The sequence below is a fragment of the Salmo trutta genome, unplaced genomic scaffold, assembly GCF_901001165.1.
Source record: "Salmo trutta unplaced genomic scaffold, fSalTru1.1, whole genome shotgun sequence".
In the NCBI taxonomy this organism is placed as follows: domain Eukaryota; kingdom Metazoa; phylum Chordata; class Actinopteri; order Salmoniformes; family Salmonidae; genus Salmo; species Salmo trutta.
In genome coordinates, this window is record NW_021822833.1 from 70,327 (window position 1) to 90,326 (window position 20,000).

The 20,000-nt window shown below is 41.5% G+C and overlaps 1 protein-coding gene across 1 annotated transcript in view; it reads left to right on the top strand.

Moving 5' to 3' along the window:
• LOC115185191 (kelch-like protein 5) overlaps positions 1 to 20,000 on the top strand; it is a 63,849-nt gene that overhangs the window by 31,732 nt on the left and 12,117 nt on the right. The window contains exons 10-11 of the mRNA XM_029745700.1: positions 8,680 to 8,755; positions 18,284 to 18,370. Coding sequence (XP_029601560.1) covers positions 8,680 to 8,755; positions 18,284 to 18,370 — 163 coding nt within the window. The remainder of the gene's footprint in view (positions 1 to 8,679; positions 8,756 to 18,283; positions 18,371 to 20,000) is intronic.

Sequence of the window (20,000 nt, forward strand, 5' to 3'; positions counted from 1 at the left end):
GGGGTGGTATGCACCCTTTTAGTTTGTTGTGGTGAACATTGATATTTATTGATTGACTGGCCGGCTGGCTGGCTGGCTGATTGATTGGCTGATTGACTGGCTGACTGATTGACTTGCTGGCTAACTGATTGACTTGCTGGCTAACTGGTTGGCTGACTGACTGGTTGGCTGACTGACTGGCTGGCTAACTGATTGACTGACTGGCTGGCTGACTGACTGGCTGACTGACTGATTGGCTGGCTGACTGACTGGCTGGCTGACTGATTGGCTGGCTGACTGACTTGATTGACTGGCTGACTGGTTGACTGACTGACTGACTGGCTGTTTAACTGATTGATTGACTGACTGGCTAATTGACTGGCTGGCTAACTGATTGGCTAGCTGGCTGGCTAACTGATTGACTGGCTGGCTGACTGACTGACTGACTGACTGACTGACTGACTGACTGACTGGCTGGCTAACTGATTGACTGGCTGGCTGGCTGGCTGGCTGGTTGACTGGCTGGCTGACTGACTGATTGGCTGGCTGACTGATTGACTGACTGATTGACTGACTGACTGATTGGCTGGCTGACTGACTGATTGGCTGGCTTGCTGGCTGACTGACTGACTGATTGATTGACTGACTGGCTGACTGACTGATTGATTGACTGACTGGCTGACTGACTGACTGATTGATTGACTGACTGGCTGACTGATTGACTTATTGACTGACTGATTGACTGGGATGCTGGCCCATGTTGACTCCAATGCTTCCCACAGTTGTGTCCAGTTGTCTGGATGTCCTTTGGGTGGTGGAACATTCTGGATACACACGGGGAAACTGATGAGTGTGAAAAACCCAGCAGCGTTGCAGTTCTTGACACTCAAACCGCTTCTCCTGGCACCTCCTACCAAACCCCGTTCAAAGGCACTTGGAAATACAAATAAAGTTGTTCATGTCTTGTACACTCAGTGAATGTATTGATGAATGTAGTGATGAATGTATTGATCTGTGTAGTGATGAATGTATTGATCTGTGTAGTGATGAATGTAGTGATGAATGTATTGATCTGTGTAGTGATGAATGTATTGATCTGTGTAGTGATGAATGTAGTGATGAATGTAGTGATCTGTGTATTGATGAATGTATTGATGAATGTAGTGATGAATGTATTGATGAATGTATTGATGAATGTAGTGATGAATGTATTGATCTGTGTATTGATGAATGTAGTGATGAATGTAGTGATGAATGTATAGATGAATGTATTGATCTGTGTATTGATGAATGTAGTGATGAATGTATTGATGAATGTATTGATCTGTGTATGATGAATGTATTGATGAATGTATTGATCTATGTAGTGATGAATGTATTGATGAATGTATTGATCTGTGTAGTGATGAATGTATTGATGAATGTAGTGATGAATGTAGTGATGAATGTATTGATGAATGTAGTGATGAATGTATTGATTAATGTAGTGATGAATGTATAGATGAATGTATAGATGAATGTATTGATGAATGTATAGATGAATGTACATTTACATTTACATTTAAGTCATTTAGCGTATTGATGAATGTATAGATGAATGTATAGATGAATGTATTGATGAATGTATTGATGAATGTATAGATGAATATATACATGAATGTAGTGATGAATGTATAGATGAATGTATTGATTGATGTATAGATGAATGTATAGATGAATGTATTGATGAATGTATAGATGAATGTATTGATGAATGTATAGAACTATGTATTGATTGATGTATAGATGAATGTATAGATGAATGTATTGATGAATGTATTGATCTATGTATGATGAATGTATTGATGAATGTATTGATCTATGTATGATGAATGTATTGATGAATGTATTGATGAATGTATTGATCTATGTATGATGAATGTATTGAAGAATGTATTGATGAATGTATTGATCTGTGTAGTGATGAATGTATTGATCTGTGTATTGATGAATGTAGTGATGAATGTAGTGATGAATGTAGTGATCTGTGTAGTGATGAATGTATTGATGAATGTATTGATCTGTGTAGTGATCTGTGTAGTGATGAATGTATTGATGAATGTAGTGATGAATGTATTGATCTGTGTAGTGATGAATGTAGTGATGAATGTATTGATGAATGTATTGATCTATGTATTGATGAATGTATTGATTAATGTAGTGATGAATGTATAGATGAATGTATAGATGAATGTATAGATGAATGTATAGATGAATGTATTGATGAATGTATAGAACTATGTATTGATTGATGTATAGATGAATGTATAGATGAATGTATAGATGAATGTATAGATGAATGTATTGATCTATGTATGATGAATGTATTGATGAATGTATTGATCTATGTATGATGAATGTATTGAAGAATGTATTGATGAATGAATTGATCTGTGTAGTGATGAATGTATTGATCTGTGTATTGATGAATGTATTGATCTGTGTAGTGATGAATGTAGTGATGAATGTAGTGATGAATGTAGTGATGAATGTAGTGATGAATGTATTGATGAATGTATTGATGAATGTATAGATGAATGTATTGATGAATGTATTGATGAATGTATTGATGAATGTAGTGATGAATGTATTGATGAATGTATTGATTGATGTATAGATGAATGTATAGATGAATGTATAGATTAATGTATTGATGAATGTATTGATCTATGTATGATGAATGTATTGAAGAATGTATTGATGAATGAATTGATCTGTGTAGTGATGAATGTATTGATCTGTGTAGTGATGAATGTATTGATCTGTGTAGTGATGAATGTAGTGATGAATGTATTGATGAATGTATTGATGAATGTATTGATTAATGTATTGATGAATGTAGTGATGAATGTATTGATCTGTGTAGTGATGAATGTATTGATGAATGTATTGATGAATGTATTGATCTGTGTAGTGATGAATGTATTGATCTGTGTAGTGATGAATGTATTGATGAATGTAGTGATGAATGTATTGATCTGTGTATTGATGAATGTAGTGATGAATGTATTGATCTGTGTAGTGATGAATGTATTGATGAATGTATTGATGAATGTATTGATGAATGTATTGATCTGTGTAGTGATGAATGTATTGATGAATGTATTGATGAATGTAGTGATGAATGTAGTGATGAATGTAGTGATGAATGTAGTGATGAATGTAGTGATCTATGTATTGATGAATGTATTGATGAATGTAGTGATGAATGTAGTGATGAATGTATTGATCTGTGTAGTGATGAATGTAGTGATGAATGTATTGATGAATGAATTGATCTGTGTAGTGATGAATGTATTGATGAATGTATTGATGAATGTATTGATGAATGTATTGATGAATGTAGTGATGAATGTAGTGATCTGTGTAGTGATGAATGTATTGATCTGTGTAGTGATGAATGTATTGATGAATGTAGTGAATGTATTGATGAATGTATTGATCTGTGTAGTGATGAATGTAGTGATGAATGTAGTGATGAATGTATTGATGAATGTATTGATCTGTGTAGTGATGAATGTATTGATGAATGTATTGATGAATGTATTGATGAATGTATTGATGAATGTAGTGATGAATGTAGTGATGAATGTATTGATGAATGTATTGATCTGTGTAGTGATGAATGTATTGATGAATGTAGTGATGAATGTATTGATGAATGTATTGATGAATGTATTGATCTGTGTAGTGATGAATGTAGTGATGAATGTATTGATGAATGTATTGATCTGTGTAGTGATGAATGTATTGATGAATGTAGTGATGAATGTATTGATCTGTGTAGTGATGAATGTAGTGATGAATGTAGTGATGAATGTATTGATGAATGTATTGATCTGTGTAGTGATGAATGTAGTGATGAATGTATTGATCTGTGTAGTGATGAATGTAGTGATGAATGTAGGGATGAATGTAGTGATGAATGTATTGATCTGTGTAGTGATGAATGTATTGATGAATGTATTGATGAATGTAGTAATGAATGTATTGATCTGTGTAGTGATGAATGTATTGATGAATGTAGTAATGAATGTATTGATATGTGTATTGATGAATGTAGTAATGAATGTATTGATATGTGTATTGATGAATGTATTGATCTGTATTGTTCAGGTATGAAGTACCATCTCCTGCCTCAGCGGCGCCCCCTGCTGCAGAGCCCCAGAACCAGACCTCGTAAATCTACTGTAGGAGCCATGTTCGCTGTAGGGGGTATGGACGCTACCAAAGGTTAGCCTCTGATGTTCACTGTAGGGGATATGGACGCTACCAAAGGTTAGCCTCTGATGTTCACTGTAGGGGGTATGGACGCTACCAAAGGTTAGCCTCTGATGTTCGCTGTAGGGGATATGGACGCTACCAAAGGTTAGCCTCTGATGTTCGCTGTAGGGGATATGGACGCTACCAAAGGTTAGCCTCTGATGTTCACTGTAGGGGATATGGACGCTACCAAAGGTTAGCCTCTGATGTTCACTGTAGGGGGTATGGACGCTACCAAAGGTTAGCCTCTGATGTTCACTGTAGGGGGTATGGACGCTACCAAAGGTTAGCCTCTGATGTTCACTGTAGGGGGTATGGACGCTACCAAAGGTTAGCCTCTGATGTTCACTGTAGGGGGTATGGACTCTACCAAAGGTTAGCCTCTGATGTTCACTGTAGGGGGTATGGACGCTACCAAAGGTTAGCCTCTGATGTTCGCTGTAGGGGGTATGGACGCTACCAAAGGTTAGCCTCTGATGTTCACTGTAGGGGATATGGACGCTACCAAAGGTTAGCCTCTGTGTGTGTGTATGTATAACAGTATGTGTGTGTGTATAACTGTGTGTGTGTGTGTGTAACTGTGTGTGTATGTATATATGTATGTTTAACCGTGTGTGTGTGTGTGTGTGTGTGTGTGTGCGTGTATAACAGTGTGTGTGTGTGTGTGTGCGTGTATAACAGTGTGTGTGTGTGTGTGTGTGTGTGTGTGTGTGTGTGTATGTATACATGTATGTTTAACCGTGTGTGTGTGTGTGTGTGTGTGTGTGTGTGTATAACTGTATGTGTATGTATATATGTATGTTTAACCGTGTGTGTGTGTGTGTGTGTGTGTGTGTGCCAGGAGCCACCAGTATAGAGCAGTACTGCCTGCGTCGGGATGCGTGGAGCCAGGTAACCAAATCAAACTTTTATATATATCTATATTTATAAAATATCACATTTCCCCCAACAAATGAATGCCAAGTTGTTTTAACCAAATCAAAACAGTAGAAGGAGAGATGATATTAAAGACCCCAATGTTTCCAGGTAGCGGTGATGAGCGGGCGCAGACTCCAGTTCGGGGTGTGTGTGTTGGACCGCCGCCTGTACGTGGTCGGTGGGCGGGACGGACTGAAGACCCTCAACGCCGTGGAGTGTTACGACCCGGACGGTAACAGCTGGAGCGTCATGACGCCCATGTCCACCCACAGACACGGGCTGGGTGAGGATAAGTGTTGTCTGATACCGGGCTGGGTGAGGATACGTGTTGTCTGATATCGGGCTGGGGTGAGAACAGAGGATACGTGTTGTCTGATACCGGGCTGGGTGAGGATACGTGCTGTCTGATACCGGGCTGGGTGAGGATACGTGTTGTCTGATACCGGGCTGGGTGAGGATACGTGCTGTCTGATATCGGGCTGGGGTGAGAACAGAGGATACGTGTTGTCTGATACCGGGCTGGGTGAGAACAGAGGATACGTGTTGTCTGATACCGGGCTGGGTGAGAACAGAGAATACGTGTTGTCTGATACCGGGCTGGGTGAGAACAGAGGATACGTGTTGTCTGATACCGGGCTGGGTGAGAACAGAGGATACGTGTTGTCTGATACCGGGCTGGGTGAGAACAGAGGATACGTGTTGTTTGATATCGGGCTGGGTCAGAACAGAGGATACGTGTTGTCTGATACCGGGCTAGGTGAGAACAGAGGATACGTGTTGTCTGATACCGGGCTGGGGTGAGAACAGAGGATACGTGTTGTCTGATAACGGGCTGGGTGAGAACAGAGGGATACGTGTTGTCTGATATCGGGCTGGGTGAAAACAGAGAATACGTGTTGTCTGATACCGGGCTGGATGAGGATAAGTGTTTTCTGATACCGGGCTGGGGTGAGAACAGAGGATACGTGTTGTCTGATACCGGGCTGGGTGAGAACAGAGGATACGTGTTGTCTGATACCGGGCTGGGTGAGGATACGTGTTGTCTGATACCGGGCTGGGGTGAGAACAGAGGATACGTGTTGTCTGATACCGGGCTGGGTGAGAACAGAGGATACGTGTTGTCTGATACCGGGCTGGGTGAGGATACGTGTTGTCTGATACCGGGCTGGGGTGAGAACAGAGGATACGTGTTGTCTGATACCGGGCTGGGTGAGATCAGAGGATACGTGTTGTCTGATACCGGGCTGGGTGAGAACAGAGGATACGTGTTGTCTGATACCGGGCTGGGTGAGAACAGAGGATACGTGTTGTTTGATATCGGGCTGGGTCAGAACAGAGGATACGTGTTGTCTGATACTGGGCTAGGTGAGAACAGAGGATACGTGTTGTCTGATACCGGGCTGGGGTGAGAACAGAGGATACGTGTTGTCTGATAACGGGCTGGGTGAGAACAGAGGGATACGTGTTGTCTGATATCGGGCTGGGTGAAAACAGAGAATACGTGTTGTCTGATACCGGGCTGGATGAGGATAAGTGTTTTCTGATACCGGGCTGGGGTGAGAACAGAGGATACGTGTTGTCTGATACCGGGCTGGGTGAGAACAGAGGATACGTGTTGTCTGATACCGGGCTGGGTGAGGATACGTGTTGTCTGATACCGGGCTGGGGTGAGAACAGAGGATACGTGTTGTCTGATACCGGGCTGGGTGAGAACAGAGGATACGTGTTGTCTGATACCGGGCTGGGTGAGGATACGTGTTGTCTGATACCGGGCTGGGGTGAGAACAGAGGATACGTGTTGTCTGATATCGGGCTGGGGTGAGAACAGCGGATACGTGTTGTCTGATACCGGGCTGGGTGAGAACAGAGGATACGTGTTGTCTGATACCGGGCTGGGTGAGAACAGAGGATACGTGTTTTCTGATACCGGGCTGGGTGAGAACAGAGGATACGTGTTGTCTGATACCGGGCTGGGTGAGAACAGAGGATACGTGTTGTCTGATACCGGGCTGGGTGAGAACAGAGGATACGTGTTGTCTGATACCGGGCTGGGTGAGAACAGAGGATACGTGTTGTCTGATACCGGGCTGGGTGAGAACAGAGGATACTTGTTGTCTGATACCTGGCTGGGTGAGGATACGTGTTGTTTGATACCGGGCTGGGTGAGGATACGTGTTGTCTGATATCGGGCTGGGGTGAGAACAGAGGATACGTGTTGTCTGATACCGGGCTGGGTGAGAATATTTGTTGCCTGATATCGGGCTGGGTGAGAACAGAGGATACGTGTTGTCTGATATTGGGCTGGGTGAGAACGGAGGATACGTGTTGTCTGATATTGGGCTGGGTGAGAACAGAGGATACGTGTTGTCTGATACCGGGCTGGGTGAGATCAGAGGATACGTGTTGTCTGATACCGGGCTGGGTGAGAACAGAGGATACGTGTTGTCTGATACCGGGCTGGGTGAGAACAGAGAATACGTGTTGTCTGATACCGGGCTGGGTGAGGATAAGTGTTTTCTGATACCGGGCTGGGGTGAGAACAGAGGATACGTGTTGTCTGATACCGGGCTGGGTGAGATCAGAGGATACGTGTTGTCTGATACCGGGCTGGGTGAGAACAGAGGATACGTGCTGTCTGATACCGGGCTGGGTGAGAACAGAGAATACGTGTTGTCTGATACCGGGCTGGGTGAGGATAAGTGTTTTCTGATACCGGGCTGGGGTGAGAACAGAGGATACGTGTTGTCTGATACCGGGCTGGGTGAGAACAGAGGATACGTGTTGTCTGATACCGGGCTGGGTGAGGATACGTGTTGTCTGATACCGGGCTGGGGTGAGAACAGAGGATACGTGTTGTCTGATATCGGGCTGGGTGAGAACAGAGAACAGATAATACATACTGTAATTTCCTAGGTGTTAATATGTACTGTATTATCCTAGGTGTTAATGTATACTGTATTATCCTAGGTGTTAATGTATACTGTAATATCCTAGGTGTTAATATATACTGTATTATCCTAGGTGTTAATGTATACTGTAATATCCTAGGTGTTAATATATACTGTATTATCCTAGGTGTTAATATATACTGTATTATCCTAGGTGTTAATATATACTGTATTATCCCAGGTGTTAATATATACTGTAATATCCTAGGTGTTAATATATACTGTATTATCCTAGGTGTTAATATATACTGTATTATCCTAGGTGTTAATATATACTGTATTATCCTAGGTGTTAATATATACTGTAATATCCTAGGTGTTAATATATACTGTAATATCCTAGGTGTTAATATATACTGTATTATCCTAGGTGTTAATATATACTGTATTATCCTAGGTGTTAATATATACTGTATTATCCTAGGTGTTAATATATACTGTATTATCCTAGGTGTTAATATATACTGTATTATCCTAGGTGTTAATATATACTGTATTATCCTAGGTGTTAATATATACTGTATTATCCCAGGTGTGACAGTACTTGAGGGTCCAATGTATGCAGTAGGAGGGCATGATGGGTGGAGCTACCTCAGTACTGTAGAGAGGTGAGTCAGACCCTGTTTATATGACTTACAGGTCTGTTCATATGACTTTACAGGTCTGTTCATATGACTTTACAGGTCTGGTCTGTTCATATGACTTTACAGGTCTGTTCATATGACTTTACAGGTCTGTTCATATGACTTACAGGTCTGTTCATATGACTTACAGGTCTGTTCATATGACTTTACAGGTCTGTTCATATGACTTTACAGGTCTGTTCATATGACTTTACAGGTCTGTTCATATGACTTTACAGGTCTGTTCATATGACTTTACAGGTCTGTACATATGACTTTACAGGTCTGTTCATATGACTATACAGGTCTGTTCATATGACTTACAGGTCTGTTCATATGACTTTACAGGTCTGTTCATATGACTTTACAGGTCTGTTCATATGACTTTACAGGTCTGTTCATATGACTTTACAGGTCTGGTCTGTTCAAATGACTTTACAGGTCTGGTCTGTTCATATGACTTTACAGGTCTGTTCATATGACTTTACAGGTCTGTTCATATGACTTTACTGGTCTGTTCATATGACTTTACAGGTCTGGTCTGTTCATATGACTTTACAGGTCTGGTCATATGACTTTACTGGTCTGTTCATATGACTTTACAGGTCTGTTCATGTGACTTTACAGGTCTGGTCTGTTCATATTACTTTACAGGTCTGTTCATATGACTTTACAGGTCTGTTCATATGACTTTACTGGTCTGGTCTGTTCATATGACTTTACAGGTCTGTTCATATGACTTTACTGGTCTGTTCATATGACTTTACTGGTCTGGTCTGTTCATATGACTTTACAGGTCTGTTCATATGACTTTACTGGTCTGGTCTGTTCATATGACTTTACAGGTCTGGTCTGTTCATATGACTTTACAGGTCTTGTCTGTTCATATGACTTTACAGGTCTTGTCTGTTCATATGACTTTACAGGTCTGGTCTGTTCATATGACTTTACAGGTCTGGTCTGTTCATATGACTTTACAGGTCTGGTCTGTTCATATGACTTTACAGGTCTGGTCTGTTCATATGACTTTACAGGTCTGTTCATATGACTTTACTGGTCTGTTCATATGACTTTACAGGTCTGGTCTGTTCATATGACTTTACAGGTCTGGTCTGTTCATATGACTTTACTGGTCTGGTCTGTTCATATGACTTTACAGGTCTGGTCTGTTCATATGACTTTACAGGTCTGTTCATATGACTTTACAGGTCAGGTCTGTTCATATGACTTTACAGGTCTGTTCATATGACTTTACAGGTCTGTTCATATGACTTTACAGGTCTGTTCATATGACTTTACAGGTCTGGTCTGTTCATATGACTTTACAGGTCTGGTCTGTTCATATGACTTTACTGGTCTGGTCTGTTCATATGACTTTACTGGTCTGGTCTGTTCATATGACTTTACTGGTCTGTTCATATGACTTTACAGGTCTGTTTATATGACTTTACAGGTCTGGTCTGTTCATATGACTTTACAGGTCTGTTCATATGACTTTACTGGTCTGTTCATATGACTTTACAGGTCTGGTCTGTTCATATGACTTTACAGGTCTGGTCTGTTCATATGACTTTACTGGTCTGGTCTGTTCATATGACTTTACAGGTCTGGTCTGTTCATATGACTTTACAGGTCTGTTCATATGACTTTACAGGTCAGGTCTGTTCATATGACTTTACAGGTCTGTTCATATGACTTTACAGGTCTGTTCATATGACTTTACAGGTCTGGTCTGTTCATATGACTTTACAGGTCTGGTCTGTTCATATGACTTTACAGGTCTGGTCTGTTCATATGACTTTACTGGTCTGGTCTGTTCATATGACTTTACTGGTCTGGTCTGTTCATATGACTTTACTGGTCTGTTCATATGACTTTACAGGTCTGTTTATATGACTTTACAGGTCTGTTCATATGACTTTACAGGTCTGTTCATATGACTTTACAGGTCTGTTCATATGACTTTACAGGTCTGTTCATATGACTTTACAGGTCTGGTCTGTTCATATGACTTTACAGGTCTGGTCTGTTCATATGACTTTACAGGTCTGGTCTGTTCATATGACTTTACTGGTCTGTTCATATGACTTTACAGGTCTGTTCATATGACTTTACAGGTCTGTTCATATGACTTTACAGGTCTGTTCATATGACTTTACAGGTCTGTTCATATGACTTTACAGGTCTGTTCATATGACTTTACTGGTCTGTTCATATGACTTTACAGGTCTGGTCTGTTCATATGACTTTACAGGTCTGGTCTGTTCATATGACTTTACAGGTCTGGTCTGTTCATATGACTTTACAGGTCTGGTCATATGACTTTACTGGTCTGGTCATATGACTTTACTGGTCTGTTCATATGACTTTACTGGTCTGTTCATATGACTTTACTGGTCTGTTCATATGACTTTACTGGTCTGTTCATATGACTTTACAGGTCTGTTCATATGACTTTACTGGTCTGGTCTGTTCATATGACTTTACAGGTCTGGTCATATGACTTTACTGGTCTGTTCATATGACTTTACTGGTCTGTTCATATGACTTTACTGGTCTGTTCATATGACTTTACAGGTCTGGTCTGTTCATATGACTTTACTGGTCTGTTCATATGACTTTACAGGTCTGTTCATATGACTTTACAGGTCTGTTCATATGACTTTACAGGTCTGTTTATATGACTTTACAGGTCTGTTTATATGACTTTACAGGTCTGTTCATATGACTTACAGGTCTGTTCATATGATTACAGGTCTGTTCATATACTTAGGTCTGTGTTCATATGACTTTACAGGTCTGGTCTGTTCATATGACTTTACAGGTCTTGTCTGTTCATATGACTTTACAGGTCTGGTCTGTTCATATGACTTTACAGGTCTGGTCTGTTCATATGACTTTACAGGTCTGGTCTGTTCATATGACTTTACAGGTCTGGTCTGTTCATATGACTTTACAGGTCTGTTCATATGACTTTACAGGTCTGTTCATATGACTTTACAGGTCTGTTCATATGACTTTACAGGTCAGGTCTGTTCATATGACTTTACAGGTCAGGTTTGTTCATATGACTTTACAGGTCTGTTCATATGACTTTACAGGTCTGGTCTGTTCATATGACTTTACAGGTCTGGTCTGTTCATATGACTTTACAGGTCTGGTCTGTTCATATGACGTTACTGGTCTGGTCTGTTCATATGACTACTGGTCTGTTCATATGACTTTACAGGTCTGTTCATATGACTTTACAGGTCTGTTTATATGACTTTACAGGTCTGGTCTGTTCATATGACTTTACAGGTCTGTTCATATGACTTTACAGGTCTGGTCTGTTCATATGACTTTACAGGTCTGTTCATATGACTTTACAGGTCTGGTCTGTTCATATTACTTTACAGGTCTGTTCATATGACTTTACAGGTCTGGTCTGTTCATATGACTTTACAGGTCTGTTCATATGACTTTACAGGTCTGGTCTGTTCATATGACTTTACAGGTCTGTTCATATGACTTTACAGGTCTGGTCTGTTCATATTACTTTACAGGTCTGTTCATATGACTTTACAGGTCTGGTCTGTTCATATGACTTTACAGGTCTGTTCATATGACTTTACAGGTCTGGTCTGTTCATATGACTTTACTGGTCTGTTCATATGACTTTACTGGTCTGGTCTGTTCATATGACTTTACAGGTCTGGTCTGTTCATATGACTTTACAGGTCTGGTCTGTTCATATGACTTTACAGGTCTGGTCTGTTCATATGACTTTACAGGTCTGTTCATATGACTTTACAGGTCTGGTCATATGACTTTACTGGTCTGGTCATATGACTTTACTGGTCTGTTCATATGACTTTACAGGTCTGTTCATATGACTTTACAGGTCTGGTCTGTTCATATGACTTTACAGGTCTGTTCATATGACTTTACTGGTCTGTTCATATGACTTTACAGGTCTGGTCTGTTCATATGACTTTACTGGTCTGGTCTGTTCATATGACTTTACAGGTCTGTTTATATGACTTTACAGGTCTGTTTATATGACTTTACAGGTCTGTTTATATGACTTTACAGGTCTGTTCATATGACTTTACAGGTCTGTTCATATGACTTTACAGGTCTGTTCATATGACTTTACAGGTCTGGTCTGTTCATATGACTTTACTGGTCTGTTCATATGACTTTACAGGTCTGTTCATATGACTTTACTGGTCTGGTCTGTTCATATGACATTACTGGTCTGTTCATATGACTTTACAGGTCTGTTCATATGACTTTACTGGTCTGTTCATATGACTTTACAGGTCTGTTCATATGACTTTACAGGTCTGGTCTGTTCATATGACGTTACTGGTCTGGTCTGTTCATATGACTACTGGTCTGTTTATATGACTTTACAGGTCTGGTCTGTTCATATGACTTTACAGGTCTGTTCATATGACTTTACAGGTCTGGTCTGTTCATATGACTTACAGGTCTGTTCATATGACTTTACAGGTCTGGTCTGTTCATATTACTTTACAGGTCTGTTCATATGACTTTACAGGTCTGGTCTGTTCATATGACTTTACAGGTCTGTTCATATGACTTTACAGGTCTGTTCATATGACTTTACAGGTCTGTTCATATGACTTTACAGGTCTGGTCTGTTCATATGACTTTACTGGTCTGGTCTGTTCATATGACTTTACTGGTCTGGTCTGTTCATATGACTTTACAGGTCTGGTCTGTTCATATGACTTTACAGGTCTGGTCTGTTCATATGACTTTACAGGTCTGGTCTGTTCATATGACTTTACAGGTCTGGTCATATGACTTTACTGGTCTGGTCATATGACTTTACTGGTCTGTTCATATGACTTTACTGGTCTGTTCATATGACTTTACAGGTCTGTTCATATGACTTTACAGGTCTGTTCATATGACTTTACAGGTCTGGTCTGTTCATATGACTTTACTGGTCTGTTCATATGACTTTACAGGTCTGGTCTGTTCATATGACTTTACTGGTCTGTTCATATGACTTTACTGGTCTGGTCTGTTCATATGACTTTACAGGTCTGTTTATATGACTTTACAGGTCTGTTTATATGACTTTACAGGTCTGTTCATATGACTTTACAGGTCTGTTCATATGACTTTACAGGTCTGTTCATATGACTTTACAGGTCTGTTCATATGACTTTACAGGTCTGGTCTGTTCATATGACTTTACAGGTCTGGTCTGTTCATATGACTTTACAGGTCTGTTCATATCACTTTACTGGTCTGTTCATATGACTTTACAGGTCTGTTCATATGACTTTACAGGTCTGTTCATATGACTTTACAGGTCTGTTCATATGACTTTACAGGTCTGTTCATATGACTTTACAGGTCTGGTCTGTTCATATGACTTTACTGGTCTGTTCATATGACTTTACAGGTCTGTTCATATGACTTTACTGGTCTGGTCTGTTCATATGACATTACTGGTCTGTTCATATGACTTTACAGGTCTGTTCATATGACTTTACTGGTCTGGTCTGTTCATATGACTTTACTGGTCTGTTCATATGACTTTACTGGTCTGTTCATATGACTTTACAGGTCTGTTCATATGACTTTACTGGTCTGGTCTGTTCATATGACTTTACTGGTCTGGTCTGTTCATATGACTTTACTGGTCTGGTCTGTTCATATGACTTTACTGGTCTGTTCATATGACTTTACTGGTCTGTTCATATGACTTTACAGGTCTGTTCATATGACTTTACTGGTCTGGTCTGTTCATATGACTTTACTGGTCTGTTCATATGACTTTACAGGTCTGTTCATATGACTTTACAGGTCTGTTCATATGACTTTACAGGTCTGGTCTGTTCATATGACTTTACAGGTCTGGTCTGTTCATATGACTTTACAGGTCTGTTCATATGACTTTACAGGTCTGCTCATATGACTTTACAGGTCTGGTCTGTTCATATGACTTTACAGGTCTGGTCTGTTCATATGACTTTACTGGTCTGTTCATATGACTTTACAGGTCTGGTCTGTTCATATGACTTTACAGGTCTGGTCATATGACTTTACTGGTCTGTTCATATGACTACAGGTCTGGTCTGTTCATATGACTTTACAGGTCTGGTCTGTTCATATGACTTTACAGGTCTGGTCTGTTCATATGACTTTACAGGTCTGGTCTGTTCATATGACTTTACAGGTCTGTTTATATGACTTTACAGGTCTGTTCATATGACTTTACAGGTCTGTTCATATGACTTTACAGGTCTGTTCATATGACTTTACAGGTCTGGTCTGTTCATATGACTATACTGGTCTGTTCATATGACTTTACAGGTCTGTTCATATGACTTTACAGGTCTGGTCTGTTCATATGACTTTACTGGTCTGTTCATATGACTTTACAGGTCTGTTCATATGAGTTTACTGGTCTGGTCTGTTCATATGACTTTACAGGTCTGTTCATATGACTTTACAGGTCTGTTCATATGACTTTACAGGTCTGTTCATATGACTTTACAGGTCTGGTCTGTTCATATGACTTTACAGGTCTGGTCTGTTCATATGACTTTACAGGTCTGTTCATATGACTTTACTGGTCTGTTCATATGACTTTACAGGTCTGGTCTGTTCATATGACTTTACAGGTCTGGTCTGTTCATATGACTTTACAGGTCTGGTCTGTTCATATGACTTTACAGGTCTGGTATGTTAATATGACTTTACAGGTCTGTTCATATGACTTTACAGGTCTGGTCATATGACTTTACAGGTCTGGTCATATGACTTTACAGGTCTGGTCATATGACTTTACAGGTCTGGTCATATGACTTTACAGGTCTGTTCATATGACTTTACAGGTCTGGTCTGTTCATATGACTTTACTGGTCTGGTCTGTTCATATGACTTTACTGGTCTGGTCTGTTCATATGACTTTACAGGTCTGGTCTGTTCATATGACTTTACAGGTCTGGTCTGTTCATATGACTTTACAGGTCTGGTCTGTTCATATGACTTTACAGGTCTGGTCTGTTCATATGACTTTACAGGTCTGGTCTGTTCATATGACTTTACAGGTCTGTTCATATGACTTTACTGGTCTGGTCTGTTCATATGACTTTACAGGTCTGGTCTGTTCATATGACTTTACAGGTCTGGTCTGTTCATATGACTTTACAGGTCTGTTCATATCACTTTACTGGTCTGTTCATATGACTTTACAGGTCTGGTCTGTTCATATGACTTTACAGGTCTGTTCATATCACTTTACTGGTCTGTTCATATGACTTTACTGGTCTGTTCATATGACTTTACAGGTCTGGTCTGTTCATATGACTTTACAGGTCTGGTCATATGACTTTACAGGTCTGGTCATATGACTTTACAGGTCTGTTCATATGACTTTACAGGTCTGTTCATATGACTTTACAGGTCTGTTCATATGACTTTACAGGTCTGGTCTGTTCATATGACTTTACAGGTCTGGTCTGTTCATATGACTTTACAGGTCTGGTCTGTTCATATGACTTTACAGGTCTGTTCATATGACTTTACAGGTCTGTTCATATGACTTTACAGGTCTGGTCATATGACTTTACAGGTCTGGTCATATGACTTTACAGGTCTGTTCATATGACTTTACAGGTCTGGTCTGTTCATATGACTTTACAGGTCTGGTCTGTTCATATGACTTTACAGGTCTGGTCTGTTCATATGACTTTACTGGTCTGGTCTGTTCATATGACTTTACAGGTCTGGTCTGTTCATATGACTTTACAGGTCTGTCGTCATATGACTTTAAGGTCTGTTCATCTGACTTTACAGGTCTGTTCATATGACTTACAGGTCTGGTCTGTTCATATGACTTTACAGGTCTGGTCTGTTCATATGACTTTACAGGTCTGTTCATATGACTTTACAGGTCTGGTCTGTTCATATGACTTTACAGGTCTGGTCATATGACTTACAGGTCTGTTCATATGACTTTACAGGTCTGGTCTGTTCATATGACTTTACAGGTCTGTTCATATGACTTTACAGGTCTGGTCTGTTCATATGACTTTACAGGTCTGTTCATATGACTTTACAGGTCTGGTCTGTTCATATGACTTTACAGGTCTGTTCATATGACTTTACTGGTCTGTTCATATGACTTTACAGGTTCTCTGTTCATATGACTTTACAGGTCTGCGTCTGTTCATATGACTTTACAGGTCGTTCATATACTTACAGGTTCGTTCATATGACTTTACAGGTCTGTTCATATGACTTTACAGGTCTGGTCTGTTCATATGACTTTACAGGTCTGGTCATATGACTTACAGGTCTGTTCATATGACTTTACAGGTCTGGTCTGTTCATATGACTTTACAGGTCTGTTCATATGACTTTACAGGTTGGTCTGTTCATAGACTTTACAGGTCTGTTCATATGACTTTACAGGTCTGTTCATATGACTTTACAGGTCTGTTCATATGACTTACTGGTCTGTTCATATGACTTTACAGGTCTGTTCATATGACTTTACAGGTCTGGTTCTGTTCATATGACTTTACAGGTCTGTTCATACTGACTTACAGGTCTGTTCATATGACTTTACAGGTCTGTTCATATGACTTTACAGGTCTGGTCTGTTCATATGACTTTACAGGTCTGGTCTGTTCATATGACTTTACAGGTCTGGTCATATGACTTTACAGGTCTGGTCATATGACTTTACAGGTCTGGTCATATGACTTTACAGGTCTGGTCATATGACTTTACAGGTCTGGTCTGGTCATATGACTTTACAGGTCTGGTCTGTTCATATGACTTTACAGGTCTGGTCTGTTCATATGACTTTACAGGTCTGTTCATATGACTTTACAGGTCTGGTCTGTTCATATGACTTTACAGGTCTGTTCATATGACTTTACAGGTCTGGTCTGTTCATATGACTTTACTGGTCTGTTCATATGACTTTACAGGTCTGGTCATATGACTTTACAGGTCTGGTCTGTTCATATGACTTTACAGGTCTGGTCATGTGACTTTACTGGCATGATGCTATAATGTACATATCTCTGAAATGTACTCTTGAAATGGAATGATTCATGAACAATGTGAACATCATAAAGTTATAGAGATAGTCAACGTAACAGAACGATCAGGGGGCTGTGAGACATGGAAATAATTAACACACACTCTCCTCTCTCTGTCTCTTTCTCTGTCTCTCCCTCTCTGTCTGTCTCTCTCTCTCTCTCTGTCTCTCTCTGTCTCTGTCTCTCTCTGTCTCTCTCTCTCTGTCTCTCTCTCTCTGTCTCTCTGTCTCTCTCTCTCTCTCTGTCTCTCTCTCTCTCTGTCTCTCTCTGTCTCGCTGTCTCTCTGCGTCTCTCTCTGCGTCTCTCTCTGCGTCTCTCTCTGCGTCTCTCTCTCTCTGTGTCTCTCTCTCTGTGTCTGTCTCTCTGTGTCTCTGTCTCTCTGTGTCTCTGTCTCTCTGTGTCTCTGTGTCTCTGTCTCTCTGTGTCCCAGGTGGGATCCTCAGGCTCGTCAGTGGAGCTTCATCGCCAGCATGGCAACACCTCGATCTACTGTAGGAGTAGCTGTACTCAGCGGAAAGTAGGTACACACAGTACGGGAGGGAGGGAGGGAGAGAGGGAGAGAGGGAGAGAGGGAGAGAGGGAGAGAGGGAGAGAGGGAGAGAGGGAGAGAGGTGTGAATATTGAGAGAGAATCATCCAGTATATATGAGGGCCTTAGAGCAGCTCATGCTATTCTGTAAGTCTGCTGTTAGTATTCACTGATAATGCTGCAGGAACAGGCTTTCTGGAATGAATACAGATACGAGAGAGAGATGGAGAGACTTGGCTGATGGAGCTTCAGGACTTGGCTGATGGAGCTTCAGGACTTGGCTGATGGAGCATCAGGACTTGGCTGATGGAGCATCAGGACTTGGCTGATGGAGCATCAGGACTTGGCTGATGGAGCTTCAGGACTTGGCTGATGGAGCTTCAGGACTTGGCTGATGGAGAATCAGGACTTGGCTGATGGAGAATCAGGACTTGGCTGATGGCGCTTCAGGACTTGGCTGATGGAGCTTCAGGACTTGGCTGATGGAGCTTCAGGACTTGGCTGATGGAGCTTCAGGACTTGGCTGATGGAGCTTCAGGACTTGGCTGATGGAGCTTCAGGACTTGGCTGATGGAGCATCAGGACTTGGCTGATGGAGCTTCAGGACTTGGCTGATGGAGATTCAGGACTTGGCTGATGGAGCTCCATGATTTGGCTGATGGAGCTTCAGGACTTGGCTGATGGAGCTTTAGGACTTGGCTGATGGAGCTTTAGGACTTGGCTGATGGAGCTTTAGGACTTGGCTGATGGAGCTTTAGGACTTGGCTGATGGAGCTTTAGGACTTGGCTGATGGAGCTTCAGGACTTGGCTGATGGAGAATCAGGACTTGGCTGATGGAGAATCAGGACTTGGCTGATGGAGAATCAGGACTTGGCTGATGGAGAATCAGGACTTGGCTGATGGAGCTTCAGGACTTGGCTGATGGAGCATCAGGACTTGGCTGATGGAGCATCAGGACTTGGCTGATGGAGCATCAGGACTTGGCTGATGGAGCTTCAGGACTTGGCTGATGGAGCTCCAGGACTTGGCTGACGGAGCTTCAGGACTTGGCTGACGGAGCTTCAGCACTTGGCTGACGGAGCTCCAGGACTTGGCTGACGGAGCTCCATGATTTGGCTGACGGAGCTTCAGGACTTGGCTGACGGAGCTTCAGGACTTGGCTGACGGAGCTTCAGGGCTTGGCTGATGGAGCTTCAGGACTTGGCTGATGGAGATTCAGGACTTGGCTGATGGAGATTCAGGACTTGATGGACTGCTTCCGTTCCGTCTCCCCTGTCCTCTAAACACGGAGAGAGGGGTTCCCCTGCAGACAGAGAGAGGGGTTCCCCTGCAGACAGAGAGAGGGGTTCCCCTGCAGACAGAGAGAGGGGTTCCCCTGCAGACAGAGGGAGAGGGGTTCCCCTGCAGACAGAGGGAGAGGGGTTCCCCTGCAGACAGAGAGAGGGGTTCCCCTGCAGACAGAGAGAGGGGTTCCCCTGCAGACAGAGAGAGGGGTTCCCCTGCAGACAGAGAGAGGGTTCCCCTGCAGACAGAGAGAGGGGTTCCCCTGCAGACAGAGAGAGGGGTTCCCCTGCAGACAGAGAGAGGGGTTCCCCTGCAGACAGAGAGAGAGGGGTTC